The sequence below is a fragment of the Homalodisca vitripennis genome, chromosome X (genome assembly GCF_021130785.1).
Source record: "Homalodisca vitripennis isolate AUS2020 chromosome X, UT_GWSS_2.1, whole genome shotgun sequence".
Lineage (NCBI taxonomy): Eukaryota > Metazoa > Arthropoda > Insecta > Hemiptera > Cicadellidae > Homalodisca > Homalodisca vitripennis.
Window position 1 is genome coordinate 54956199 of NC_060215.1, and position 24429 is coordinate 54980627.

General features: G+C 31.7%; 1 protein-coding gene across 1 annotated transcript in view; it reads left to right on the forward strand.

Annotated features, from left to right (window-relative positions):
* LOC124368998 (C3 and PZP-like alpha-2-macroglobulin domain-containing protein 8) overlaps positions 1 to 18523 on the forward strand; it is a 393079-nt gene extending 374556 nt beyond the window's left edge. Inside the window, exons 26-28 of the mRNA XM_046826596.1 lie at positions 7840 to 7987; positions 13996 to 14185; positions 14313 to 18523. Of these exons, the coding sequence (XP_046682552.1) occupies positions 7840 to 7987; positions 13996 to 14185; positions 14313 to 15250 (1276 nt within the window). The 3' untranslated portion in view covers positions 15251 to 18523. The remainder of the gene's footprint in view (positions 1 to 7839; positions 7988 to 13995; positions 14186 to 14312) is intronic.
* The last annotated feature ends 5906 nt before the right edge of the window (positions 18524 to 24429 follow it).

Consider the following 24429-nt stretch of genomic DNA (forward strand, 5'->3'; position numbering starts at 1 on the left):
TTTGAATAAAATCCATGATTTTTAATAGTTACTAAGTAAAGAAATTAACTCACAATATGTTTTAGATGTAATTTTAACAGTTCGCTTTGCAGCATTACTAGTGTTCAACGCCATTTTTTTTTTATTTGCGTTCTTTATATAATTGTGTTTATAAATACAAAAAACTAATAATAGGTTTTAAAGATTCATAAAGTGAGACTTTCATTTATCAGTACATTTCATTGATTCCTCACACTCACTGTGCAATGGATCAACACAAAATGAGGCCTTCCATGAAACTACGTGTACGAGAATACTGTATGTTGCCTGACAACAACTCAATCATCAACCATGATGAGTTCAATGAATAACCTGCCAAGTTATAGAAGGATCGAAATTTTTTAAAGATATTGTGGTCCAAATGCATTTATTTGTATTTAAAAACATGCATTTAAATTCACTAAAACGCACACAGTTATCATTTAAACTGTTACATTCAACAAACACTAAAGCCCTAATATCTCTTTTGAAATACATACCCGTACTATGAACAACTACATCAATTTATTACGATTTGCTTATTACAATTAAAATTTGTTTGTCAATCTTACCCATAATGTTTCAATCTGGTTTTTTATGTTGACAATTACAATAATGCTTATTAATAACATAACTTTCGGTGTGTTCAATAACTTCCGTTAATACTCCAATGTAGTGTAAATATATTCATTAAAAATAATAAATAATATGATTTAGAATTCAGTTTTAATTTCAGTTTGTCAACAAACAGTGGTGGCTAAGAATCACATAAGGTATTAAATCATTAGCTATGAATACTGTACGCCATACTAGTACAACTGAGAGCATGAGAGGTGATACGAGAACGCTCAATAGATTATATGCTAATGACGTAACAAGTGCAGGTGTTCAAGTCACGTGTCATGAAAGTCGTCGAGCAGTATCAGGTGTTCAAAGCTGGTATCCGATTTATTGCTTAAATACATGCAGTCAAGGTTACCCGCAGGTCAATGTGGAACGAATGTTTGTCATAGTAATATATTAACAGAAATTTGGAAATCAGAGGGAAATATACATTGTCTAGGGGTTTAAGGTTACTATTTAACTATTTAGGTTAGTAAAAGTACTATATATAGTGACAATATGGCTTTTTATTAGTATATAACAAACATTATTTACCACCATTTACAAGGCAAGCAAAATTTGTGTAGAGAATTTGAAACTGCACTGATACGTTTTGGAAACTGCCGCTTATATGTGACATTATCGTTAGCAAGTACATTGTTCAGAGTATTCCTACTGGGACGTGTGAATATAAAGTTCTGAGTTCCAAATATAATTAGTCTTTTCTAGATTACGAGAATACCAGTTGCAACATAAAATTATGAATCTTGTATCACCCTTTTGTGTAAATAACCTTATGACACCCTCTTTCTAAAATCTCTCTTTTTTTCTAAAATCTCCTTCGTAAGAGCCCGCGTTATGCTCCATAAGATTAAAATTTTAATAAAATATTGCAAAGCGACACTTTTTCCGCTCATATTTAAACAACATAGTATTAAAATCTTACAATATATTATATGCCGAAAATTTAAAATGTCTGAAACTTTTGTCCTCTTGATGGGATGAAAGATTGCTAGAACATAATAGGACTTCAGACATATTGCACCGTTATTTGTTACAAAAATAGCACAGTATTTTCCAAGAATAAGAATCTATCCTTTTCTTCATTCCAGGTTTCATAAGGTCAAATACATAAGATTATACAAGCAAAAATGAATTTAAGGCAATTACTCGTCAAACTAAACCTTTCACCAAGTCTGGTGTGTAGAGTAAGTGTTTGTAGAGTAGTGTATTGTTGGCTTGTGCTTCTTCTAACTATTATAAATCTCAGATGTGTACTTACATTTTGGACGAACAAATTTGGTCAATTCATTATCATTGGTTTGTGCTTGCAAAAGCTTATGTTTTTGACACCTGAAGCAGAAAGTTTTAATCCTCGAAACGTCGTGTTCTATTTTTTAACATATAACGATAGCAAATGACCGAAATCCTGTTATACTTTCTAATCATCCATCAAAAAAATAAATTATAAACGAAGTACTAGTGATTATTGAGAGCTAAATGTGATGCGTGTTTTCGTAAATTACGATTGCTGTATTGAAGAAAGCATGTTCAGAGTTACACTAATATAAACCAATATTGATTACAAATGTGTACCTAGACTTTTTCGGTAAAAAAATATTCATAATAGTTTCTAGACTAAATTGTATGTGTTGTTAATAGTAATAGGTAGGTATGAAGAAAATTTTCACTTCTAAGGTTTTTAAAAATATATTACGTTGACCGAGTAGTGAAAACACTAGGGAAACATTGTTTAAAACGAACCGCTACCTTATACCAGGCCGCCTTATAGTTATGGAAGTAAAAATATATTTCGATACTTGGTGCCATGTATTACCCCATGAGAAATACTGAGATAATATCTACGAAGAAGGGTGCAGTAAATGTGTAATATTATTGCTGATGCTAGAAATATATTTTCAACGTTATTAAAAGTAGCACACTCATGTAATGACGACTGTTTTAATGAACATCTAGATTTACTAAAATATTACTGCCAATAATGTGAGAGATATTGACATGAGAGTTTGAACTATGCCCGCGTCAATATTACTGCAAACACCGTCACAAAGTGTGAAGTGTCATGTCCGTTCGTTATTGTTTCTACCATGAACTCCCTGTCTCATCTCATATTAGTAATTATGTTTTGAAGGTGTTAAAATTATCGGCTTATTAGTCAGCCATAGATAGATATTAGTCAAATAATGGCTTTTTGTGGCTTAACCAAAACTATTTGTATCTTCAGTGCCATGTTTCAAGTCAATCGTTAAATTTTTCTTCAAACCGTATTAGAGTGAATATTTTAAAACCAAGTGTAAAAACTATAATCTATTAAGCCAAACATGTCTCTCTCTTGATTATTTCGGCAATGACAATCAAGTATAAATGTTTTCATAAAATAATACTTGCAATAATATATGCCAAAAACAATTAACAGTACAACTACGTTGACTATAATATTCGTAGAAATATTCATGGAGCCGAAAAAATACGTAGGACTAAAGGGGTTCTTAATATATTCTATGTTTCTAGAACTCATATTTGTGGTTTTACACCTAGTAGTCAACTATTATTCTATAGTCTAACTACGTTTTCATGGTTCCCACTCAATGTTTTTAATTAAAGGAGTATTAAAACTTCGTCTTGTATAAAATGTTAAGTTACTCCTCCCGGATCTAAATGAATGGGTAGTGTTGAAAATAGTAGATCTTACCTAGATTGTCTTTGATGGTCACAAATTCAAATTGATATTGCTGAAATTCCCATTTTACGATATTAAAAATCAAGCCCCTTCCCCCCCCCCCCCACCCACTTGATGTTTGCCTTTTTGAGCCAAAACCTTACGTGGCCTCTGGACGGTTGAAAGGACAGTCTTGTCGACATTGAAAATGTCAGAGGCTTGCAGCTTGTTTTCATCAACTATTTTTGTCAGGGTAGCGTAGAAAATATCCGTTCTCTCCTTTATAAACCCACTGGCCATAGCCATTGATGTTGCCTCCGGTTTTCGTAAAGACAACTGTGGATGCCTTGAAATAAAAGAATAATACCATTTATCCCCTGCGATTTTAGTTCCCATATTGAATCTATGCTGTAGACCATTAGCCTCAGCTAGTTGAAACGCCAACTTCTTAAAATCTCGGGTAACTCCAAGAAACATTTTCTCTAAATCTAATACGTGCTGTACCAATTCATTTTCCAACTCAGCTGGCAAGTCTTGGGGACGACCGAACACCCGTTTAGAATCAGTTGCATAGGTATTTGTTCCGGCGAGGCGACGTTTTAACGTTTTTTTTCGGTACCCCGTACACCCGACAAACTGCATTAATGCCCATATCACCGTTCTTGAATGACGCAATCGCCCTTTCCATACCCTCTTCTTCCATATACCGTATTTTCTGCCTTTATTCGCCATCTGAAATGAACAAAATATTAGCTTAAATTGCACCAGTAAAAAAGTGGTGCAATTTAGGGAAACCGGTGCGGTGCATTTTAGGCAAATCGCTATATTGAAATTAACTACTTCGTGTTTGATCGAACTTTGCATATTTTAAATCGAACTACGTTTCATTTAAAAGCTATGATTACCTACTATATAGTGATATAATAAGAATTTTATTCACCCTTCACAGGATCGTGGCACCATAAAGTCAAAATCACAAAAAATAACAGGCGCACTGTGAAAAATCAAAAGTTTTTTATACGAACAGCAATCAACTCCCTCATTAACCCAAGTGAGTGGCGTGACTTTTTTACTGTTAGAGCTTCACCTTGGTCCCTCGTGGAGCGCTGTATGTATGTTCATTTTGCCACAACACCAGTGGTGCATTTTAGGCACAGGTGCAAGTTCCCCTACGATTCTCGGGAAATTCGACAAACATTAATATGGGTTTTCAACAGTTTTCACTTTTTAAAAAACTAGTTTTTTGGATTTTTACTAGAAACAATTGTAAAATAATATAACATTTATATAACAATTTGAAAAACGTACTTAAAAGACAAACATTGTTTTGGTTTGTCGTATGCTTTGTGAATAATAATTAACGTAACTATGTTGCAAATAATATATTTTATGTTCCCTTATTTAGGTTATACTTTAGTTTTTTAATGTGAAATCTTCCTCACTACTAAAGGGAGTAAATACTTTTATTTTTATTTTGGTCACTAAATGAAACTGGATTAAAGTTTGTTTAATTTGCCGTGTAACATTTAAATTACAATTTCTAAAACGTTGATAATGATCGCAATACCTATAAAACCTTTGATAAAATTAACAGGAATTTTCAACTGCACTTTAACCATATTTACGTAAATTGAAACTTTAATTAATTTCATCACATTTTTTATATACGTACATGAGTTATAAACTTTAGTGCTTATACTAAGCATCAGATTCACTAAAAATCCAATTAGGATTTTGAGAAAGCACTTTATCCTAGAAAGGAAGATAACCAGTGTAACAAGAGGTACTTCAATGATTGGAGTATGCAACTTACTTATTACAGGACTCGTTATTGTTTGGCTTTGTTGTCATTTGCAAATAATAAATGTATAGTAGCATTAATTGAGCTTGTTAATTGGAAACAAATTTCAATATAACCTCCTGGCTGCAGACATCACGGAATTTAATGCTAATTTTAAATATCATTAAGTTTTATTAGTATGAAGCTTTGTAGTGCTTTGAGCCTAGTATATACCTTGCAAGCTACACGAACATAAATGGTACTCTTTATAGGTTACCAGGTGGGCTATTTGGCAGACCTAGACGGCGGTGTGTGGGTGACATTTATTGTTAGTCACCTCATCTGTTTGTTAGTACTTGGTCTCTATCACCGCATCACAAATTTTCCCATTTCCCTGGTGATTTGCATCGGTGGCAAGATTTCCTGTCATGTCCTATATCCTATTATATTTAACGGAATGTCTGGGCTTCCTACTGTCGTATAAATCCAACGTGTGTCTTTATTACTACAAGTACACAAACGTAATTAAACTTAATGAAAAACACTAATATAATGAAACAGCTGTATACTTAAACATTATTCATTACTCTTATTTACGTATTACGGTAAGTTTTTATTCCAAACACAATATATCTGAAGTATTCTTTTTCATTGGTAAACTGTTTAAAACTCACTTTTCTAATATAATTATAATAAGCTTTATGTTATAAAAATTACTTGAAAAAAATAACAAAAAAAACCAGAAAAGCATTCAGAACACTAAAACCAGACTTAATGGTTAATAAGACTGATTACTTAGATGATATAGTATAGACTCAAGGAAATTAGTACTATTCTCCCAAAAAAACAATCAAATATATGAAATGAAAAATGCCTTTATTAAAGAGGCGGAGTTAGGACTATTAAAAGCCCTCTATACCACTCAACCTCATATTGTATACAGTAAACTTACAATACTTTGGTATAATTATGGTATGTTAAATTGTTAACTTATTCTTTAAATAAAAAATAACATCATCGCTTAACCTATACAAAAAAATGAGCTAAAAGTAAATTCTACATATTAAAATGAATTTAAAACTTAAAATACAAAAGAAAAAGTGTACATATATTGTAATAAAAACAAGAAAAATTGTATACCCAAACCAAATTAGAATTATTATAAACAACTAATTCAATTTAACCTATTATCGATTATTTTTAATACTTGCCTAGCTTAAAGACAGATTGTACAACCAATACAATGTAAAGAGAAATATTACATTTCTCTGAAATTATTTGTAATTGTTACCATTATTACTTCCATTGATGCATTGACTCGTATACAATTTTGATTAATTTATTTTATATGTATATATATATACAGGGTGAATATAAAGTCAGGACCCCCCCCCCTCTATTTTCTTCTATAGGTAATATAAGGAGATATCCTTTGGGTAGTGGTGCAATGTGGAAAGGAAGTTTCATTTTATGACATTGAAAATTTTTTTTGTCCCCCAAAAATGCGAAATTTTGGGGGCAACCCAAAAATTTCAAATGTAAACCCCTATCAAGTGACCCCTCATTTTAAAGAGCATGAAAAAACTTAAATAGTAGTGAAAACCAGAGATTGCTATCTCTTTCCTAATCCGAAATAATAGCCAGTATTACCAAAACAATTTTAATAACTCACCACGTCACAAAGATACGAAAGATACGAAAGTGACAATGTTCCAGCTGCATGATCAGCTGTTGGTGTCAGCTCTACTGTCTATTATAAATAATAATGCATCAGCTGACTCATACTGCTTATTGTGTTCTGACGCTTTATTTACATTGAGGTTATGTATACTGATGATAGTCCAGTTGATTTTGATGTGAATATTTCTTAATTTTTGAAATAAAAAAATGCCACAGAGTGATTTAGAAAGTTCACCAGTGATTTATTTGGAGATTTTTTTTTTTTTTTTTTTTTTTTTTTTTTTTTTTTTTTTTTTGAGAATTGATTTCAAACATTATATATATATCATATATATATATATATATATCAGTTATCATATATATCGTATATATCATTTCAATAAACATTTTATCACAAAAAATACTTGTTCCGCCTGGAGTCGAACCCGGATCTCTCAATTGCCGGGTGAATGTGCTACCATTACACCACAGAGCGCTTACTTTTTCCGATTAAATTATTTTGTATTTGGCCTTATCTGTCACAGATGCGTTTAAATAAGCAAACTAACATATGATCGGAAGACCAAATACCTGTCAAATGACTTTTATTTACATTAAACTGTATAAATGGCAATAGCCTTATTTAATTTCAATAAACATTAAATCACAAAAAGTATATTATATATATATATATATATATATATATATATATATATATATATAATAGGTTGATATACGTTCATATAAGCACCATACATTTATTTATTTTATTTCATCAAAATTGTTGTTATGATTGTTTATGGTATTTAAAATTCTAACCATTGATAAAACTACTATTATCTATATTATAAAGTTATATTTTTACAGAATATTATTACTATTACTAGTGCTTTTGAAAGATTAGATGTATGTACGGTATATCTGTAAGAAGACCTTTAGTTTTCCCTCTCAAGTAGCTATTTCCTAGACTGAATTATAACCACAACTGTATTGTATTGTTTCATTAAAGAATTTAATTTAATCCTTGTAGCTCTTAAGTTCTTTGTTATAAAATCTTAAATAAAGACTTTATTTAAACACTTAGTGTTTCTGCATTTAGGTGGAAAGGTTCCGATCCTTCTGGAGTGATTAGAGGAGAACTTCACCTCTTTTCCGGGTTCCAGTTGACCTGTTTCAAACCCAGCAAGCAGTTGGAGAGTTTACGCTACGGAGCGGATGGGGACAAAGTGTGGTTCTCCCTTCTCAATGTAAGTTACTATCACATACTCATGTCACATTACGTTCATTATTATGCTACTATGTTTAAGAGAAGAAGAAATTGAAATTTTAAAATACATATATACTGCTTATTAGCCCTAAGGATACAGAAGGTAGTTTATGTAGGTTACAATTATTACCACGCGCCTATGTATTTGGACGTATCTAGGACTTAACCGTTAATAGACCTATTTGCTCCCACACAATTACTCCATACTCATTCATAATAAAAGGGTGCATGACCATTGTTTCAATTCCTTTTATACCTACCACTTCTAGGTCACTCACATTTATGCCCTTCTTTAATTGGTGAATGAATCATAGATTATTTTCAATTCAATTAAGGTATTTAAAATTAACCCTAATTTAACAACAGAATGGTTGGAGGCAACGAATACTGTAAATTTTTGTACCTCAATTACAATTTGATTAAATTTGATAACGAATTTTGAATTTTCAACTGAATTTATATTCAGGTTGTTTCAGACATCCCACCACAAACTAGCGGCCAAAACGATGACTGTAGAAATTTAGTTTGAACGGTTTCCCTCTAAATAGACCATAAATAATTTGCTTAAAATAATGTTAACTTTTTAAAAATACTGGTTGCTCAAACTCAGAGGGGTCTATGTACACATCTCAAACATAAAAATACAAACATACGTCATCTTGTCCATTCATAATTTTATATGCCTTAAATACTTCATATTTCAAGTTATTTTCTATCTCTAGTCATTACTATACCGTAGCAAATATACTGTACTTACGGGTAACAAGGGGAAGAAGCAATGTATATTTCTTTATAAGTATATTGGCAATTAAAAGGCAAAAAAATAAATTATTATTATAAATAAATATTATTGATGCTTTATATATTACCTTAATAATATTACTTCAACCTTTCGTCGAAAACTTTTATATCTTATCGTTATATCAGTGGGTTACAATTTTGGTTTTATTTATACTCCTACACTTATTCAGCAAATGTATAGCAAGAGCAATCTACAGTGCAATTAATGAAAAATCATAAAGGTGTTTTCATACCTCACAAAATGCTCGAAGTTCTTTCCGTTTTTCCCCGGCATAGCTGAATCCTGTCGTTATAGACCGTAAAACTTCTCCATTGAGCCCAGTAATTGAATTTACAGTCCGCATTTGCATGTCCTCTCCAGTTATTGGTCGTATTTTGTCTATGCAGTCGTCCCCACAGGTAATAAATAGTCCACACAATTGTGATCGGGTTACCTAGGAGGCCAAGACACTGACACTTCTTACTATCCACCTGTTTGGAAATTAACAGTTGAGGATTTCCCGATTATTTGTAGCGTAGTGAGGAGGCGCGTCATCTTGGAGAATCCACATTTTCTCCTTCACCTCTCAAGGAACATCTCTCAGCAGCCTGACAGTTTATTTTGGAAAAAATAGTTGTACGTGACTAATAAGCGATCCCTGGAGTACTTTAGTAGTGATAATTTTGTTTCCAAGTACTAAACATCATATTTTCACATTCCAATATCCTTTTTGGTTTACATCTCTCATCCAGTGTTTATTGTCTACGGTCCAATTCCTCACGTTACGTTCATTTACTCTCCCACTACTTCCAAAGGTTGCATCATCGCACCGGATAACGTAATTAAACCATGATTTATTGTGTTTACGTCTGTCTTGAGATCAAGACGTTGATGATCACCCTCCTGAAACTCCTCGTGCAGTGATATTTTGTAAGGGAGCATATATGTTCTTTTAATATCCTCTATATTCTAATTAAACTATACTGATTGAAATTAATCTAGACCTGGATAACGTTCAGTCTTGTTACACAATAATATATGGTATCAAGGCTGATAACTATTGATAATTCGAGTAATACAATGTTTTTATACTTACCATTGTATATACGCTAGAAATGTCGCTAGGTTCGAGCGCATGGATGAAGTAGTATTTACTAACGTACAAAATATAGCTATTTTAATACTTTATTTTATTTATTAGCATATTAATTGCCTAACTAATTATAAAGAGACAATGTACACTTCCACTTGGTACCCATAACTATAGTTTATTTGCCGCAGTTTTAATGGTTATAGATTTAAAAATCTTAAATTACATTTTTTTAGTTTTGTGCGGCTTTTAAATTGATTTAGATAAGTCACCTCATACTATTTTAAATTTTTGGTTAACAGTCATTAATATATTGAAAAATATGGCATGCATACTATCATTTGAAATCTGGAGTCATTAAGTATTGAAAAAAGTTTTTGTTATGGTGTTGGTTAGTATAACAGGAGTGGTAATAATAAACAAATAAAAACACTACATACTTTAAACTTTTGATCACTATTTTAAAACAAATAGAAATAATTGTAATGTTTTCTTGTGCAAAACCTTTCAGATACAAATATTGTTTTAATAGTGTACAACTAGGCCTATGTTTGCTTTTTAAACTTTTTAGATTAGAACATGCGACTCTCTGTCTTTGGGCTCCCTGTATTTCTACAGAGTTTAAATTATTTTAAACTAATTCTTTGGGGTCAATTTCGTTGTAAATTCGTTTAAAATAAACCTACGCAGTTTGCCTTTTCCTGCTAGACATTTGAGATGGGTCGTCTGAAACATCCTGTATATTAATGTGACTACACCCATACCCTTAAAGTAAACTCTAAATAAACATGTTGTTGTTTGTCACAAAATGTGTAACTCCTTAAAAAATATTGATTTATGGTAGTAACTCAGACATTTTCAGTAGCATTATTTACATAAAACGACAATGAGTGTGAGTAATGACGAAACAGGGAAGGAAAGAAATTATAGGGGTAGCATTGAATTCGCCCGTTCCCAAACGTTGGAATAGTGGACGAATCCTTGAATTTCTGGGGCTTTGCATAGTCCCAACAATTTTGATTTTCTTTTTGTTCAACAATATGACATTTGTATGTAATGCACTGAATTCCCCAATCATAATTTTTCCAAACTGTTGAAATTTCAGGTCCATGAATTTGAATTCCAAAAGTGAATTGAGAATAAAGCCTTTCCGGGATTTCAAGAAAAGCAAATAGCCTTAACAACTACAAAAAAGCGAACAAACACGAGTTGATAAAGTCCCGTCAAACCCTCTAGTAGTCCATCACATCTCAATATGCAGTTTTTAGAACTTTTAGCACCACAGTAGAGAACGGATAAGAATATGAATTGCTTTGCTTGTTAAGAATATAATTCCGAGCCTCAAGCAATTGGCTTTTGGAGACAGCCAGATCGGGAACTTAAAAAAGACCAGGGATGATGATTCACCCAAATCAACAGTGGGCTAGCTAGAAAACCTATATACGATAACCTTCAATAATGGTGGTTCAGTGGTTTCTTCATTCTCGGAGTCATACTAATAATTAACTTTAAAATAATAAGTACGTTTTGGAACTAATTTCCGGAATATAAATTTTGTCTACGGTTGTATTTTGTTTCAAGATACGTAATTTCAAGTATTCCATAACACTTGCTGTGATAAATTGTTTTATATCCTACGGAGCTTTTGTAACTACTTTTAAAATGTTTGTTTTACGTAAGTGCTATTATTAGGTGCTCTATTTGAACAATGATCGATACTAGTTCCATAATCTTTTACTGATACTAATGAATGAATCCTTAGGTCCCATCTCTGTGGGGCTCCCTTCCTAGCATTTCGAGTATCAAGGAATGTTAAAATTCTACATAAAAATCTTTCAAGTTTATTAAGGATAGTTGTACACTTATTATAAATACTTTATTTTGCAGTACATAAGGATTTTCATATACTATTGTTATACTATTTTATAATTATATGTTAATAATTTTAATAATTACAATAAGAAAAGTACACTAAGTTCCAAATGGTAAATGCGTGAATGTATTTATAGTAAGTAAGTTTGAAGTATCAAATAAAACTGTTTAACATTATAGGAACATCATCACTGCCTTTCGAAAACAACGCAAAATCAGTTTAAACAAATATTTCTTTACAGTCAGGATATAAATAATTGTTAAAAAATAACTTGTTAAGATTTAAAGAAGTCAGGAGGGGATAAATTATATTAATGTACAGCATACTTTGAAGTGCGAACAAAAATAATACGATATAAAATTATATGTCAATTCGTCTGTTTTATCAGCGAATTGGATCATATGTGTCAATTCAATGTTTCAACACTCCAGTATTCTTTAACAGCTAAATACATATCCTACTTAATATCTATTAATAATATATAATTATAATAATATTGTTACGTAATATAAAATAATAATCCACTCCTTATTTACAGAGAATATTACTGAATATTTTATTGATATGCATACACAATACATCTCAGTTTTACTATGTTACATGAATATTACTATAAACCCAATTTCTAATCAGTTTTAAAAATAAAATGAATCTAGTTTTCCAATAATTTATCACTAATGGAAGGGAATATTAAACCTAATGGTTTTCAGCCCAGACCATATGGGTGCTCCAGAATTACGGAATCATGGACAGACAGTGTACGCCTTGTTGAACGTGAAAAACACTCTCGTGCACTAGCTCTATTTGAATCGAGGACGGTCTTTGATGCGTTTTCAAATAGACCACATGAGGACAAAAAGTGTTCTAAATGTGTAACTGAGTGAAAATTAAAATAATACATAAATTACTCGAATGCCTTTTTGAGCGTATAGCTGAATTGTATCTTAATTACATTTTTTATATTTTTCATGATACAATTTTATACTAAAATATTTAATTATAGATAATATTGCCCCAGCCCAGACATATACCTTATAACCCAGTTTACCTGATCACAAAATATTATTTCTTTCATGTACCGTTCCTGGATATAAGAAAACTCAATTCAAGAGAAATGTTTACAAAGAAAATGTTAGAATATGTATATAACTACTTAATTTAAAACAACAAAGTTGGGCTAATTCTCTCTATAAATTTCAATTTTTTATAATTTTGCTTGTGTAGCTTTTTGTGAGTCTTTCCCCCTGAAACCTCTACTAAAAACAAGCTCTTAGATGACTGTGGCAATTAAAGTAACATGTGAGCGAAAGTCTTTTATATGAAACACACTATAAAACACACACGTCGACTGTCCCGAGCTTACCTCTCACTATAAGAAATATTGTAATATATCAAAAAAGGTAATCAGTACTGCTAAGGGGATTGCACACGACAGGCACATCTTGGGTGACAGAAATATATCTAAGGCTGGATGGGAGGTTGTTCACCGTGAAACAGGCAAACAGGTCAGTAAACAGCAAGAAAATGTAACTTTGGTAGTAAACGAGAAAATCGTTAAACCTATTGAAATTAAAAACTATTTCAACACATTTTGCAAAATATTTAAAAACATATTACTTAACCTCTGCAATGCTTTTGCAGAAAAACAGGAAAGACATACCCAACAATGATTTTGTTCCCGAACTGACCCTGAGGAAGTTCATTGAATTATAATGAGCCTTAAAAGTACAAACTCGGTTGGATTAGATGACATCCCAACCTCTTTCATTAAACAGTCTGCCTTTTTGATTTCTGTTCTATTGGCAGGTGTAATAAATGCAACTTTCCGAAAGAACTAAATTGCCTATAATAAAACCTCTCTTTAAAAAGGGTGAAAAGGGATACATGTACCAATATCGCTTTTACCTTTTTTGTCACAAATCTTTGAAAATATAATGACAAGTCGTATTTTAAACATCAAGAAAGAATTTTATTTAAAAAATCTTCTACAGTGAAAGTGGTATAAATTGGTAGAAAATTGGTGTAATGCCACTATTAGTAACGTACAAAAATACAGAAATTACATTTTGCATAGTATGTTAAAAGTTCCTGTTAATGATGAGTAACGAAAAATTAATATTAAAGTGATAAAAATATGTGCTTTCTGAAAATCCAGATTTAGGAAACATTCTAATACATTATAACAACTGTAGGATTTACCATTTGATCACAATTGATTGTTTGATTTTGAAACACATTTTGCAGGTGAACTCAACCTGCTCTACATGCGTAAGACTCACTATCCATAGCGACTTCGTGGTGCACGGCCTCAGACCTGCTCTAGCACGGGTCTACCCCGCCTTGCGCCCTGATCTAGCCGTTGAGACTTTCTTTACTAGTCCCCTGCTGACGGACTCAGATGAAGACTACATTACCTGGTTCAACACTCACTCTGGTACTACAGCAACTGCTTAATAATTTGTTATAAGTGATATATGTAATACTGTGATCCTATTTCACATTGTATTAAATACTCTAATGCTCTAATGCTAATGCTGTATTTCATTATTTTAATGTTACAGGCCCACCGGAAGACCAACTGGAAGAGCTCGAAGAGTGTGGGCTGCCCGAAGAAGACAGCTTAGCCTCAAAGCTAGCAATTGTTACTGGCAATCCGGAAGCATTTAATGATGATTTGACCTTGACAGATGTAATTATACTTAGCGATTTGGATTCAGAAACAAACACAACATCTTCACCGGATGATTCAAGTATATCAACCAACGATCAATCCGTGTCTTCTATAATAGAAGTCAGTACAAATACATATGAAACCAAAACAACTGAAAAGGTTGAGGAACTCACTTCCGACTTGGCAATTTCAGAAGAGCACGTAACAACTCCATCCACAGATATTTCTTCAACTGTGAAATCAATAGAGCAGACTATCATAACGGAACCAAAGGCACAAACTACATTGCCTCCAGACACCACGCCTCCGCCGAAACCAATAATCAAAGTTTTTCAAAAGACCGAAAAGAATAATGAGAATAAGGAAAACGTAAAGAAGGTGAAGTTAGAAAACTACAAAAAAAGAGTAACCAAGCCTTTAACAAAAAGTGCTAAACAGCTAGAGGATAAATTTATCAATAAAGAAATAGTATTCGTTGTTCGAGAAGAACCGAGCAACTTCACTTCGTCAGTTCCAAAGAAGGGCCCAAAGCCAATATCTGACGAAGGAGAAATTGTGATTCAAGATCCAAAACAACAGGATATACCTGGAGAAGTTACTAACAATACAGAAACTGCCAATGGGCTTAAAAGTATTAACCACAGTAGCATCGATGGTGTATCTGTAATAAAAGATGAGATAGTCACTTCCAGGCCATCTTTGCTAGAGGAATCTGCAACTGTGGCAAAATCTACGAGTGAAAAAGTATTGGTTTTGGACAGAAAGGCCCTATGGGGAATGTTGAGAGAGGGCTCAAAACCAACAGAGAATGTGAAAAATGGTGGTTGAAGTTAAAATTGAAATTGAAAGCCTTGTTTTAATTTACAAATGTTCTTGTTTCATGTGCTGCTCATCAATTACTTGTTGGCTGGTCAACAAACCTTTAAGATTATAATTTTCCCATCTTTGACTATATAATACATATACGCTTTTGTTTACTCTACGTGAGATATGTCTACTAAAATCATTTTTCTTTGTAAATAAATAATGAACGTTGTTAAATTCAAAGCAACACTTACGTTAGGACAAGAACATTTTTGGCACTAGCAATCATGACAAGCCATGTGAAATTTAACTTCGGAATAGTTATATGGAAAGCTTGACAGACTAATGATTTCAGAAACTATAACAATGTTGTTAAGTTAGATTTAAGGTTAGATATTGGAGGCTTGCGGCGTTTCTCAAGTTAGATTAAGGAAGTGCTCAATGCTTTGCTATCAGACAATTCTGACTTTTTACATAATAATCCAATTGCTAGTTCTGTTCTGTGTTGATGTAGTCTTCTCAGTTGTAGATCATAGTTTAGAAATGAAATGTTTAAGTGTTTGTCTTGCTTTTGTTTTACTATAGTATCCCTGGTGTGAGATTGTTATGAAGGTTTACCAATTTTAATACTACTAATACAGTAGAAACTCGTTAATGGTGTTGTTTTTATTTTTATAGACAAAAGCTATTTTTTTAGTGGTTTAGGTATTGTTTATCATAAGAAAGTAAAAGTCTGCAAAATCTCTGCAAAACAAAGTCGTAGATATGTAGGTTTTGCAAAAACAAGTTTTTATGATGTTCAGGTTGCATCTTATTATAACTTTAGATAATAGCTTAACCATCCAAAAATCTTCCATTACATATATTTTATTTTAAAATTACATACATTACAGACTGAAGTGTTTATGGTATTCATATAAGACATTAAAGAGTACAAAGTTCGTGGATCAAGTCTTAGATAATTTTGAAAATGTAGGTATTACTTACTTTTTTATTTAAATATCCTTAGTTGTTCAAAAACACTCTCCTTGTAAAATTCAAACCGTTTCCTAGTATTTACTTTATTTCCAGAACCTTGTAATGTACTTCGTTGTGAGCTTCAAAGCTAAGCATCTTTAATATAGAAATATTTCTAACTGGCAAAGATTACTCAAATTCGTTGTAAAAATAGCAAAACATTTGCCAATGATCCCATTCAAAACTCATATTTCCTCGGGACAGCACCTAATTTAAATTAATACACAAAATATTTTTGAAATGTGATTTCTTTCACTAAACTAAAAGGCTTACTGAACTAAATATGATATAAACACACCATATTACTAAATTATTATTTGAGCAACAGTATTATTGCTGAAGTTTGATATCGATGTTCGGTCCAATGATTTCCACCTATTATACAAATGTAGAAGTTAATAAACATAATCAATACTTTTTAATGAAACAACCACTTTTAAAAAGACTACAATACTTTAAGCTAATTGCTAGTTGCGAGCAAAGGCTGCTATAAATATTTATCCAACATTTTCATCATTAAACTACACTTTTAATAAAAGTTATCAATTTAAGAGGTTAAATGGCCTTTCAAGATTATTATTATTATTTTCTCTTATAATTTTAAATTGAAGTACTTCGGATTTGAAACAATTTTCTAGGTTTTATTACATTTTGTAAGAAATTTTTTACTATATGTATTGTAGCGTTTGTAATTAACGCACTATTTAACTGTAGAGTTACACAAAAAAGGGAATTTTTAAACATATAATCAAATTTTGAACTTTTAGTACAAAAACGTCTGGTACGTAAGAATATAACTTGGTATATTATATGAACTAAATAAACATTTGAGTCAAAGAATTAAAGTTGATGAGTTTTCTTTTTTTGAGGTTGTCAGCAGCGAACCAGTCCGTGTTAAACATTTGTTAAGGATTCAATCACTTTCAAATTCCACTTCAATACCTATTATAAAAACTACATTTTCTATGGGTTAGAGATAATGGAAATACTGAATTCAGAAACCTAACTCTACGACATTGTTACACGGAGTCAATATCTGTTTCAGAGACAGTGGCGAGAAATAATATGAGGAATAATGTTATATTAATTGATATCTGATTTAATAATTTGTAATCACTCACTACATAACTAGGTGATTATTTCAACTGTATTAGTAGATTTGCACTAAAGTATTGACTATACTTTGTACATTCCAGAGATATTTAATATGCAAGTGCGTCTATTGAGTGTTATGCAACTGTTCATATATACACCAATAGTTTTTGTAAATTTGCACAAACACTCTATTTAAGACAAACATTATTTTCCCATCACACGAGAAAACCGTCCATTTAATGTTTTTTCAGTCACTATTTCCCCAAGTTCACGAATACTTCATTTACAATTTTTTCGTCGGTTTAATTTAAACTTTTTTGTTTTTGAATACTTAAATAGTCATTTATCATGTTATATCGCTATTTTTCGAGTATGCACCGTAAAAAAAACTCTACGTTGCATAAATGTTTTGAAATTTTGTACTCTGTGCACAATTTCATATTAAAATGCCACAGTTAAAGTTTATCGACACTTGTATCAAACATATATAATGCACTTTAACGGAAATCAATATCGTTATTTTTCTTAATAATCCACGAATGATGGGTACTAATATAGTCCTATTAATTTAATATCAAAATTAACTATAGTATTTTTATACCATTGCAAGATCAATTAATATATTTTAGTGAAATTTAAATTTTACATTTCATTTTAAAGCGACTATAAAAGCACTATTTAAAAGCAATAATATAGAAATTAGAACTAACATCTAACTCTATAGTACTGACTAATGTGTACATGATTCTAAAATACATGGATTTGATTTCTTTATTACATTAGTATTCACTCTTGCAGTAAAATGCACTAAACTTTCCTATAATTGTAAAGGACATCGACAATTATTTATAAGGTAAACATCGATTTTAACGTCATAGCTCATTAGAAATGTGTTTTCACTATTTATTTCTCTGGCATATAAAACATATTTTTATGTACATACAGTTTTACATAGAGTTCTATGTAAGTTGACTCGCAATAAGAAGTAGAGCATTAGTATTGCTATACACCTCAGTTGAAAGTAGGTACCTATTATATGTGTATTGTTTGTTGTGTTCCATTCCGTTGTTTATGCCACACTGGTTATTGTTTATTGTCGTTGTTTAATCAGTCACTTTCCACATACCCGGTGGACTGTGTAATTGAATCAATGTATATAATTAATAAATCATCGTTAATAACTTACCTGTTCTGCAGTATTATTTAACCATTTCAACTTTTTGTAAATCTAATGTTTCGTCCTGGATATCTTATTCAAATTGGCACTATACAGTATAAATGTGTACATTTTCAAAACTATTTCATGTATCAAACCTTTTAAATGTTTACGGTTTAATCCAGTTTAAACATTGTATCTATTTTATACTATACAAATAGATTTACTGTGTGACGCAAGCCGCAAGATATCTGAACAGAGACACAAAATTGCTTTACTTCTCCGCGTTTTGATGCTTATACACATATTTGGATATTATATCAATTAACCATGTTTTACTATATATTTTTGAGCAAATATTTAAAATTAATTAGTATTGTATTTAAAAATACCAACTTATTTTAAGTTCTTTGTTGTTTAAAACCCAATGAAAATATCAGAACTATGAGCAAAAAAATTATGGTTGCCTGTAAAGTCGGTTTTACGGGCGAAGATTTTACGTGACAACGTCTTTTTCTCGGTAGAATATTTATTGATATGAATATTATTAAATTGCACAATAGGAACAAGGAATTGAATGAAAATAAGAATTGCACAAATTTTAACTATAGAAATATATTTTGTTTACTAAAACATTGTACATAATTTGAAATTAATTAAAATTTGTTATTGTAAATGGTAAAGTTGAATAAAACATTATTTTACTAAAATTGGAATTTGAAATTCTTGCTAAACACAGTTAAATTCTAACTCCGCGCGTGGTGATTGGTCGGTTTAGTTCGTTTGTTTGGTCGCACTGTTATGACAGGTTAGAGGTTATAATTTGTTATTTTAAATGTTTGACTAGCAATACGCGCTGTTTCTTCTCAATCGACTGAATTACGATTGATTGCAGAGTGATTTAAACTAATAATTTACTTAACACTATCAACATTTGTCAATAGTATGACATAACCTATAAACTCAGTTTCTCAACTTTTGTGTCAATCTAACACAAAATTTTTCATAGTTTACGATAATGAAATATCAGTGTACAATTATTTACCTTTATTGTTGTAGTTGTTGTAAATGACGAATCTAAGCACTCCACATTTTCACGAATAAACATAGTTATCTGCTTTATCCCGTGCGGCGGACCCACAGTTATCTGCTTTATCCCGTGCGGATCCCGTGCGGCGGACCCACTGGACGGGCATCGTAACGTTACCGGGCGTTACACTTTTTCATGAGTGACTCCGAGCCGCAACCTAATTTAAGACGTTGTCACGTCAAAAATATCTTTGTGTGTTGCAAGAGGATACACACTTCTTTATATACTTATATACCAACTGATATTACACAAAAGCCATACTTTTGGCATCAAAATGTGTATGAAAAATTTTCATAAATTTTAATAATGTTTTTTTATTATTATTTCAAACCATACAAAGTGTCAAAGAGTTTCGAAACAGTTTAAAAAGGTTTAAAGTAGAACTTACGAAACTGCAAATTCGCAAATCGTCACAGGAAATAACAAATTACTTTTTCTGTGAAAATTCCTAAGAAGACGTCTTCTGATGAGTTGGCAGGAAATTATGAATATAATACCTTGTCAGTTTCCAAATATATTTAGAAGTAGAAACAAATCAGCTAAAGCAGTTATTTATTTTATTAGTCTACGTATGTACTTGTGAAAAATATAATTTTTGATATAACTGTATAGCTGTTAAAAAAAGCTGTACAGAATATGTATTAGAGTATAATGTGCCAGTGAATGAAGCGTATTATGTGGAGAACGAAATAACTTTATTTGGAGATGCCGTTTCAAAAAACAATGTTTTTTTATAATCTGGCCTGAAGCGCGCCTAATTTAATAGTTGTAAATAATTGAAAACGCTTTTAACTGTATAACAAATTTTTTATTGCTATATAAGTATACTTCAATACTACTCGTATTTTTTAAATAATAGTTCAATTATTTTAAGTTTATAAACTGCAGATAGATCCAAATCTGAGAAAAATAATGCAGGCAATATTAATTAAACTTAAAATGTTCAGTGTGGCCGGATCCGTTACTTACGATAAAATATTTTTATGGTAATTTAATCTTGTATCAGTTGAAAATAACAAAAAATAGTGTAATTTCAACAGAAAATAATTTTGATGTAGGATATTATAAGGAGTTTGACGGATCTAAAACAATGCGTTTATCAAGTTATAACATAAATTTAAAATCACTATTGGAGGTTATAGTGCTTCTATAAAATAGCAATTGACTTTCTCGTAGATATTTCAAAACTTTTGCTAAGAACCCATGTGAGAGGATGATTTTAAAAAGAATATCAATCCATAAACGGACTTTGAGAATGTATGCTTCATAAGTTCTACAAGAGACAGGCACAATGGACCATTTCGAAGAAAGCTGCTATTCAAGTCACGCCTGTATGTACTTATATATTTATTTAATACTTAGGACATTAGATTATTATACAAGAGAAGTGCTTATTTGATTTGGCAACAATTATTTTGCCCAATCGGAGTGATCTGGAAGTGTGGCGGGAGATATTTATAGCGAAGTACTGATGACATGTTTGCTTTTAAAGGACTGTCCTTTGTCTTTGATTACTGATACAACACAACCAGGACAAAAGCCGACTTCAGGATGAAGTAGAGAATATTATAACTTTTGTAAACTATGATATATTCAATAAATGAATTAAACATAAAACAGAACGTACTGGTACCTTAGAATAGAAGAAATATCTGGAAAACTGTGATCATCGAGATGTTATATTTCATGGTGTCGATTTGTCAAGTGTCTAGTACGTTCTGATAAAGTAAAATACATAGGTAAATTTAATAAGTACTTTCATCCAGGTACGCGAACTTAGGCCCAGACACCTATAATGAAATCTTCCAATGTATATCCCCTACATTATATGAAATAGAACTTCGGCATATAAAAATACATTTGTCAAGTAACATTGCTGATAGCTCAGTAAACAATGAGGTAATTCTGGATGCAAGGCACTGCAAAGTAATGAGTTTCACGGTTTAGGAAGAGCGTCATGAATTAAGATATTTCATCAGATTTTATCCATAGAAAGCGGATATTCTGGTACAGAATAGTACGTCCAATCACGTTTACTCCCGTTGTAGCCTTCAATGATTCTAACGACGTGTTTATAGTTATGTATACGTGGTTGTTTTCTTATTCTTCACTAAAGTGCTCAGTTAATCATATTATGTCAATTGATAGCTACATGAAGGTGCAAAGCTTAAAATTTCCTATAGTCATAAATTTCGACCTTAAAACTATTTAAACTAAACGAAATGATAAATTACTTGACGTGATCGCTTCAGGCATCCTTCTTCCGCGATTGTAAGTGTGTATCATGGACAGTACGTTGTGAAATATGGTGATTACACCTGGATCGTTTTTTCATGTCGGGTTGGGTACAAATGTTTTATTAATGTACCGGTTAGTCACTAAGTTAGGTTTGGACACGTCAAGTTGCAGCGCTGAGATTGATTGTTCCCCCCCCCCCTATGATATGTGCCTAGTTCGTTCAACTCGTCTTTTCTCCTAAAGTCGCCGGTAACCAATGCGAATCCATACTGATTGGTAGACAATACAAAAATAACCGTTTTCCAACTAATTATCAATTCTGATTAGAAGGTTTCCCTTGTGTCTTTGCTGAAATTATGCCCTCAATGTGTCAGAATTTTCTATTTCAAGGGACCCTGACCTCTATTGTGACTTCTAAATGATTTATTATCATTCAAGAATGCATATACATGGTGTTTTGCGATAGGTTGGCACAACAAGCGAGAGGTTGGATGTGATAGACACAAAAATAAGCAAAAAAGTTCATATGAACATTTGTCCTATCACACTTTATTTAGTGTCTGTCCATTTGTGTTTTTTATTTAAACATCGTATATCAGATGTCGTTAAAGCAAATAACATAAAACGTGGCAGTTATTTTAATATAATTAAAAGAAAAATGAAAACAAATAAGTACCTATAGTAATTTTTAATTTTAAAACCGTGACATTTAAAATATTTCAAACTTTTTTCCAAAAACGTAAAAATTGAAAGAATACCTATTTATTGCAAATTTATTGAAAAAATTAACAATACCAAATGTGATAAAATAGGTTCAGTAATAAAATATAAAATAAGAACACTTTGGATTGTACTTAATTATAAATATTCTTTCTACATTTAAGAAAGCACAAACATTCAACCAACTAAATCTAATGTAATTATTTTATCTCTCAACCAATTTTAACAAATTTAGGATTGTTAGTTAACAGTTGTTAACATTTTTGGAGTATCTTAGAAAAGTTTTAAATGCCACCATTTTTAAATGGAAAGTGATAATAGATATTTACACACAGACACCAAATGAAGCGAGATAGGACATGTGTTCATATGAACTTTTTTGCTTGTTTTTGTATCTACTATCAAATCCTGAAACTGTGCCAACCTCTCGCGAAACACCCTGTACATATAACGGGATAAGTGACAAAAGATTTAAATTGCTGTTTTATTAAAATTGCGATCTATGCTGCAAGGCCTTCCTAGAGACGCCAGATCGCCGAAGAAAAGCACGAAACAAGAAAACGCCATGCAAACTTGTTTTTTACTTGTTACTTGAGTATTTCGCTGTTCAGTACATTTCGGTGGATTAACCGTTTCCGTTTCTAGTACTAAGACTATCAGAGTATTTCTCTGTTTGAAACCCTCAGGGTATTATACTGTTCTATTACTACAACTATCAGAGTATTTCTGTTTTCAACTTTCGGTGTGTTCCACCGTTCTATTACTACAACTATGACAGTATTTCTGTTTTCAACTCTCGGTGTACAAAACTGCTTCTAGTACTAATAGTTACAACCACAGCTATACTTTCTTCTACCCCTAGAACTGTCATAACTGGTTCAGACAAGTCCAGAAGACTGTCGATTTGACAAATACTGTCAAAAAATTCGTGAATTCCCCTAAATAATAATAGAACTTACTCCCAAAATAAAATTACTCTTATACCTATGACGCCACTTTACTACGCCCAAACCTAAAAGTAGGATACCTAAAATAAGTTTTGTGCTAGATAAATGGTAGAGAATAAACCTCAGAGGAAAAGAAAAGGTGAAGCGTCTTGGCAAACTGCCCGTAAGAATATGAGAACTGCAAAAACTACATAGCTAACCAAACAGTGATTATATACAGTCAAAAAGATGCAATTTAGGTAGAAAAAGTTACACTCCTAAAGACTAGGAACGGATTATAGAAAACGTAAACTTTATAATCTAAATCCTAGTAGGTTAGATCAGTCTTTCACGCGAAACATTCAGGTAAAAGTAGGAAGGAAATGTTTTTCATATATCCAAGCTTACGTTTTCTAAACTGACGTTTCGCAAGGCACGCAATTATACATGTGACATGTGCGATTTGCATGTAGCTTTAATGAAGACTAATCCAACAGAAAACAACGCCAAACAACGTATTCAACTACACCATCATAAAGCAGAAGATGCAAATTTGGTTTTGGAGTTATAAAAGAAACTTCGCTTGAATCTAAAAAAAAATAAAATGAAAATCCTTTTGTGAAGTGCGCCTAGATATTCTTAGAGTTATTTTTCTGCTATAACATCCACACATCGCTTGTATAATGAAAATATAGATTTTAACTGTTTTAAAACTGCTCCTGAAGATTACTCTCACAACAAACAATCTCCAAATTTCTTCAGTTTGATGCATTACAATTAACAAATGCAACCCAGGAAAAGAAAAGTAGAGATGTCTTATTTTAACAGGCGAAGTTAGGGCTAAGAAGCCCTCTCTAACACTTAACCTGGGGACCAACGGCTTAAAGGTGACTTCCGAACCACCACCAATGGCCGGGAAGGCAGGCGACGCTTGCAAGGACAGGAAAAGTGATGACCAGAT